This window comes from Suncus etruscus, chromosome 5, assembly GCF_024139225.1.
Source record: "Suncus etruscus isolate mSunEtr1 chromosome 5, mSunEtr1.pri.cur, whole genome shotgun sequence".
Taxonomy (NCBI): domain Eukaryota; kingdom Metazoa; phylum Chordata; class Mammalia; order Eulipotyphla; family Soricidae; genus Suncus; species Suncus etruscus.
In genome coordinates, this window is record NC_064852.1 from 19,509,698 (window position 1) to 19,517,262 (window position 7,565).

Below are 7,565 nucleotides of genomic sequence, written 5' to 3' on the forward strand. Positions count from 1 at the left end.
AGCTGGGCAGGAGTCAGTGGCCTGGGACTGATCCGTGCTGGAAAGCCCCTCATTAGAGCAGACAGCCCCTCAATCTTTGAAAGCAGAATCTCTCTCTCTCAGTCACCTGAGCCCTTGTCACTGGAAAAAAACTAAACTAAAATCTCTATAGCTGTCATTTTTTTTAAGCTCTCTGGCAGATTTATTCTTTCTTTTTTTATTTATTTTTTAAATCTGACTATTTTTTCCTCCAATTTTGCCTTTTGACTTCTCAGGGCCTCAGTCTCAGCACTGACTGACTCAGGGTCCAGTTAGGGGGATCAGAGAGTTTGAGAGCTTTGGGGCCCCTTTGGGTGGCTCTTTTAGGGGGGTGGCTGTGAGGGAAGGTCTGGGCTCCAGCTGGTTATGATGCTTCAAGCCAAAGGACCCAAGAAAAAGAAGAAAGCGAGGTGCTCTGGAGCCCGTAGCATATGGGCAGAGTTGCTGTAGGTTGGACCCTGGTGAGGAAATGCAACGTCCTGCCTCTGGGGCAGTGTGAAAAATAGAAATGGGGAAGAGTCAGTAATTACAAAATAAACGGCATATAAAATTCACTATTGGGCAGGAGAGATAGAGATAGTACAGCGGATAAGGCAAGCGCCTTGCACAGATGAACCTGGGATCAATCCCATAGGGTCCCCCAATCACTCCTCCTCCAGGAGTGATCCTTGAGTGCAGAGCCAGGAGTTAGCCCTGAACACTAATGGGTGTGGCCCAAAAACAGAAAAGGAAGGAAGAAAGGAAAGGAGGGATGGAGGAAGGAAAAGAGAAGGAAGGAAGAAGGAAAGAAAGGAAGGAAGGAAAGAAAGGAAGGAAGGAATGAAAGAAAGAAAAAGAAAGAAAGAGAGAGAAAGAGAAAAGAAAGAAAACTAGCGCTAGTCTAGGATGGACCTCGGTTCGATCCCTCAGTGTCCCATATGGTCCCCCAAGCCAAGAGCGATTTCTGAGCACATAGACAGGAGTAACTCCTGAGCATTACAGGGTGTGGTCCCTCAAAAAAAGAAAGAAAGAAAGAAAGAAAGAAAGAGAGAAAGAAAGAGAAGAGAAGAGAAGAAGAAAGAAAGAAAGAAAAAAGAAAGAAAGAAAGAAAGAAAGAAAGAAAGAAAGAAAAGAAAAAGAAGAAAGAAAGAAAGAAAGAAAGAAAGAAAGAAAGAAAGAGGGCCCGGAAAGAAAGAAAAAGAAAGAAAGAAAGAAAAAGAAAAGAAAGAAAGAAAGAGAAAGAAAGAAAGAAAGAAAGAAAGAAGAAAGAAGAAAGAAAGAAAGAAAGAAAGAAAGAAAAAGAGAAGAAAGAAAGAAAGAAAGAGAAAGAAAGAAAGAAAAGAAAGAAAGAAAGAAAGAAAGAAAGAAGAAAGAAAGAAAGAAAAAGAAGAGGGCCCGGAGAGATAGCACAGTGGCGTTTGCCTTGCAAGCAGCCAATCCAGGACCAAAGGTGGTTGGTTCGAATACCGGTGTCACATATGGTCCCCCATGCCTGCCAGGAGCTATTTCTGAGCAGACAGCCAGGAGTAACCCCTGAGCACCGCCGGGTGTGACCCAAAAACTAAAAAAAAACAAAAACAAAAAAAAACAAAAAAAAGAAAGAAAGAACGAAAGAAGGAAGGAAGGAAGGAAGGAAGAAAGAGTAAGAGAGAGAGAGAAAGAGAGAGAGAGAAAGAGAGAGAAAGAAAGAAAGAAAGAAGAAAGAAGAAAGAAGAAAGAAGAAAGAAAGAGAAAGAAGGTAAGAGAGAAAGAAGAAAGAAAGAGACACAGAGACACAGAGAGAAAGAAACAGATATTTTTTCAAGACCAAAAAGCAAAAAGGTGGCCTGAGAGACACACGGTGTAAAGTGCTCCTTGGTTCAGATTTCTGGCACTGTCTATGGCAGTGCTTCTCAAATAGTGGGGATCTACTCAGGAGTCTACTCAGGGATATCTCCTAGTGATGCTCAGGGGGACCCTATGAGATGCCAGGGATCAAACTTGGGTCAGGCATGTACAGGTAAGAGCCCTCCCCACTGTGTTATGACTCTGTCCCCCCAGCTCTGTGTTATGGGAGACCTGTTGGGTGGCATCCAGGGGTGCGGGGGTCACTATTTGGATGACTCTCATCTTCAGACACCCCCTTTCAACTGAACGGTGTGTGGCAGAGTGGAGGGCTCCATCCTCGCCATCCTGGCAGAGTCATTTAGCAACTCCCAGACCCTCAGAAGGTGCTCCCTACCCGGGGATGCTCCCCCAGTTCCTCAGACAGTGCCCCATCCTGGGGTGCTCCCCCAGGCCCTCGGCACCTCCCAGCTCCCTTCAGCCGAGCTGTCTCCTGCCAAAGCCTGAACAATTTCTTAGCTTGGGGCAGACACTCAGCCGAAGGCTTAATTTGGCAGTTTCCCAGAGGACTTCCTTGCTTCCTAATGCTTGTCCTTGAACTCTGAGGGTTCTGCAGGGCCATGACTGGGTGCCCAGTTCTGGGGTGCTGCTGTTTGAGACTAAAAGCAGCTTCAGGCACTGGTGTGGGATCACCTCGCTGCTACTGGCATTTCCATCTGCAGGACTTGGGGCTGCCACATGGTGTGATGGCCAGGACATGGCCTGCAGGGGGAGGAGGCAGCTATCTTGGAATCCTGACAGAAATGGGGGGTCAGGTACTGGCCCTGCCCTTCTTGGGATTTTCAGGTCTGGTTGCTTTTCTCTGTGACCCTCAAGGGTGCCTGAGTTGCACCCGGAGTCCTGCTGGGACTGACCTTCACTTCAGAGCCTACCTGCTCCCCACCTCATGCTGCCCACTTCATTCATTCTCTGTCTTCAACTTGGCCCCAAGTCTGGGCAGGAGAGACCCTGTGGCGGTGGCTGCCTGGGAGTGTTGGGGGATAGGAGTCACTGGGGCAGAAACACTCAGTGTCTACCCCACTCTACACCCTACCAGCCATCCCCACATGACATCATCCACATCCTAACACCCCACCCCACCCCTACACTTCATCATTCACATCATACAACTCACATCCATACGTGACATCTGTCTGTCTCCACCCCTGTGAACACTGTTCTGTGAGCCGGGGTCCCCTGTCAGAGTTTCACCCTAATCATGGCTGTGAAACTTTTCCCAGGGATATCTCAGAGCCAACACTCACCCCATGGCCAGGCTCTGATCCCGAGGACGTGGTGGGAAGATGTGGGAGCCCCAGGCCCAGGGTCGGGATGGCTGTGCTGGAACCATAGAGGTCCCTCCCAGGGTATGGAGTGAGGTCAGGAAGGGACTTGGGGAGACCAAGGGGGAAACTTGAGTGTGTGGGGAGGCTTTGTTGTGGGGACTTTGTTGTTGGGGGGGGTTTCTGCCTTCTTCACACCCCTTATTTGCCTGAAGAACAAAGTGGTTTTAGGTCCTGGGGTAACCCTTCCCTTTCCAGTCCCCTATCTGCCTGCTTTTCCCCTTCCAGCAGCTAAAAGCCCAGGAAAGGCCACAGTTGAGTGCTAAAACAAGATTACATGGGTGGGACCCCAGGGGCCATCTATGAATTGAGGTCCCCAGGGGACTCTGGGGAACAATGTGTACCTGACATGCCTGCCATCCCTTTCCAGCATGGAGGACCCGCCCAGAGCCAGCTAGGAACCAGGGTCACCTGCACTGTGCCTTTGACCTCAGGGAAACACAGCAGTGCACGAAGCATTGGTTCCGGGGTACAGCTCTCTGGGGGTGGGGTGGGGGTATAGTGCAAACTGCACCCCAAGGAGCCCTATCATTCCCCCTGGTGTTTGGGAGGCACAAACACCCCAATTTTGAAGTTCTGGTTGTCTCTACTGCAGGCAGCTGCCATGGGGACCCCTATGAATCATCCCTCACAATGAAGTGCAAGTGCAGGGTTCCCCCCTTGGAGAGGGAAGCTGAAGGGGGTACATTGCAGAAACTCAGCCAAGAAGGAGGCTGAGACCAGCTCTGCGGGCCCCTGTGTGGTGACTTCTCATGGGGACCTTGGGGAGCCCCACTTCCTGCTCACAGGCTCTCTCTCTCTCTGCCCACAGGTGGGCACCCATCTGGACACCTTTCCCACAGAAGCCGCCCGCCAGCGAGCTCTGAAAGCTCATCGGCAGGAACACGCTGTGCGCCTGGGCAGCCTGCGGATGGGCAACTACACACACCCCTGAATCTACATGCTCAGGCCCCGCTTCTGCTTTTATCTGGTCTGGATCTCAGATCCGGGGTCGAGGTTCATTCATCCTCGGTAATCCCCCCTTTAGAATTAGCGTCCGCCACTGTCTCCCCAGAGACAGCCCCCCTTCCTATGGGGATCCCTGTGATCAACTGTCCCGCAGGTGCATCCCACAGGCCCCGGCAGCAAATCTGCCCCCAAAGCTTTAAGGGATGCGAGCACTTTGCTTCAGACATGTCAGTTCTTGCACCCCCTAAACCAGGAGGCAGGAGAGCTCACCAGGGGGTAGGAATCTCAACAGAGCCCCACCCATCAGGGTAGGTGCCCCCTCCAGGGACACAAGAACTTAGTCCTGCTGGGCCCCCCATCTCCTGCCTCTCTCCCACCAAGGACATTCGAGCTGTTTTCTATTAAAAATTGGTTTGTGCATCTTCCAGGAATATTCACTGTATTACAGGCTGCTCTGGATTTCCAGGTTCTACTCACATAAGGGGTCCTGAAGGATCTTTCAGAGTCAGCTTTCATTCACTCCCCATTTCCAATCTAAGGAGAGCTTCGGAGGTCACCAGAGAAATGAATTCCTTTGTGACTTTTAGCTAGTGTCCCAACCTCTCTGTGTGCCTTGAAGATCACACAGCACAGTGCTTTTATTGGAGCTGAGTTAGACCAGGATTAAAGAATATGCATGACATAGCTTAGACTCATCTGGAACCTTCCACTGCTGGATAAGTACGAACCTCATTTCCCTCCTACATTGAAGCTCGGCTGGGAGGGGCACGAAGGACCTCACCCCAAGAGATGGAGGATCGAAAGCCTCCTGGTCCAGAAGCACCAGGAAGTGAGAGATCAGGATGGGGTGATAAGATTAGGATGGCCTGGAGAGAGTGCTAGCCTGGCACACAGCAGATCTGGGGTTGGATTCCCAGAACCCCAAAGAGTACCCCAAACCCCTTTAGGGGGTTCCCTAAGTGCAGAGTAAGCCCTGAGCACTGCCTGGTGTGACTCAAACCAAAACAAAAGAAGGGAAATATTTTGCACTAGCCCGCTTTTCTGTTCCGAGGGCTCCTCTGGAAATGGGGTTGGGGTGGTGCAGCTAGAAGGCAGAATTTCAGAAGATCACGGAACAGGGAGTGCCATGGGAAATGAACTGCCACAGAACAGTGTGCCACTGAATGGGGGAGCCTTGGAACATGGGTGCCATGGAACAGATGGTGTCACAGAAAACTGGGTGCATGCTCCAGGCAGCAAAGCACACGGTCCTGTGCTTTCCCAGAATAGGAGCCTCAAAGCACCTGCTTCAGGGAGGGAGTCCCGCATGGTGTCTGGAGTTATGTGAAGTGGCTCCAGGCCCTGAGCCAGGATGGTCCCCAACTCCTGCTGGGTGTGGCCCCAAAGCAAAACATAACCCAAGAGAACGTTCCCCTTACTTGCGCCATGATTCCGCTCCTTGTCCCACAGTGCCACCCACTGGCCGTCTGAACCGTGGCGCCAGGGTCTCGCTTTCCTCCCCATGGCCGTCTGCTGTCCTAGGGAACTGGGTGTTTCCACCATTCTCGGTTTGGTCCACACTCACGCTGTTCTTCTTGGCGTCTCCCTGCAACCCTCCAACCCAAGGCATGACTCGTCCCCTTCTGGTTTTCCTGAAAACACCTTCAGGTGTCACCTAAGGGGCCACGTGGGGGGTCTGGAGCTCTCCAGTAGTGGAGAGGGGTCCAGGGAGGAGAGGTGGGTCCGGCCTAGGGTGAAGGGGGTGGAAGTCGCTGGATGCTGAGAGGACACACACACACACACACACACACACACACACACACACACACACACACACACACATACACACACACAAATCATGCACACATATACACTCACAGCACATACATACATTCACAAACATATCATTTACAATCACGAACATTTACACAAACAATACTCACCGGCACATATACATACACTCACACATTAGCTCATGCACACATGCACAACCAAACACATTCATACACATATACCCACACATACACACATTGACACATATGAGTCTATGTGTCATATACATACACAGATCAACATAAGTATGTATATTTTTCTCCCCTCCTCCCCTCTCCTCTCCTCCCTTCTCCTCCCTTCCCACCCTTCCTCTCTTCCCCTTCCCTTCCCTCTCCCTCCCTTCCCTTCTCCCCTTCGCTTCCTCCTCCCTTCCTTTCCTTTCCCTCTCCTTTCCTATCCCCTTCCTTCTCATCTCTCTCTCTCCCTCTGCTCTCCCTCTTCACCCCCTATCCTGTCTGGCTCTGGGCAGGCTCGGCAGATCTGATTTGGATAGTAGCAGCGGACCCACCTCCAGCCCAACAGGAGGTTCCTAGCGGCTTAAAGGAAAAAGTGGGGGCCTGGAGAGATAGCACAGCGGCATTTGCCTTGCAAACAGCCGATCCAGGACCAAAGGTGGTTGGTTCGAATCCCGGTGTCCCATATGGTCCCCCGTGCCTGCCAGGAGCTATTTCTGAGCAGACAGCCAGGAGTATCCCCTGAGTACCGCCGGGTGTGGCCCAAAAACAAAAAAAAAAAAAAAGGAAAAAGTGGATCTCACAGCCCCCCAGAACCTCACTCAGCACTGGCTGAAACCTCCACACCCCAGGCTCTTCGCAGGCACCTTTGCTTGCATTTCCCAGGGTCATCTGGACCAGGTGGATTTCTTGCCGCCTTTCCCTCAGCAAAGAGAGAAAGGAAAGCAAGCGCATCAGCTTGCAGGCAAATCTGGAACTCGATTTGGCAAATGGAAAAATGTCTGCGGAGGGAGATCTCGATTGCTGGGTGCCGGCACACACTGAGGGCTCTGGACTCACTGTCCTCAACATCTAGTATGGTGCAGGGGCTGGGCCGGCACAGGGCAGAAAGGGAAGGAGGAGCAGGAGCCAGAGCAGGAGAGAGGGAAGCTGAGTGGCGGCTCAGTGCTCTGCAGGGTTTGGAGCTAAGTCAACACAAACAGCCTGACCTTGAAACCCACAAATTGTCCAAATCCTCGTCCAGCCCATCTGTTTGCAGAGCAACAGAAAACAAAGTCTGGATCTGCCCAGCCTCCCTGGCTAAATCACGACTTTGGGTGAACAGCCTTGGATAAGGGGGACTCCTGACCTCCTACAATGTCTTTAGAGTTAAAGCTGGGGGTAAGGGGAGACTCATCAGGAGAAATGCCGACTCACAGCAGAAGGGGCTGCATGAGGTAGAATCCTTTTCCCTGGGAACCCAAAACCAACCTGGAACCCTGAGTAGCTCTATCTTGGGCTGGCAAGAGTTGAGCACAGCTTTGCATACATGAGTCCCCAGGTTTAATTCCAGGCACCACTGGGTGCTCTGAGCACCCCTGGGAATACACCCAAGCACACACAGTTTTAGGTGTGACCCGTCCCAAAGATTAAAAAAAATATATAAAAA

General features: G+C 51.3%; 1 protein-coding gene across 1 annotated transcript in view; it reads left to right on the forward strand.

The window, feature by feature from the left end:
* CFAP77 (cilia and flagella associated protein 77) overlaps positions 1 to 4,245 on the forward strand; it is a 105,013-nt gene extending 100,768 nt beyond the window's left edge. The window contains exon 6 of the mRNA XM_049772819.1: positions 4,015 to 4,245. Coding sequence (XP_049628776.1) covers positions 4,015 to 4,137 — 123 coding nt within the window. The 3' untranslated portion in view covers positions 4,138 to 4,245. The remainder of the gene's footprint in view (positions 1 to 4,014) is intronic.
* The last annotated feature ends 3,320 nt before the right edge of the window (positions 4,246 to 7,565 follow it).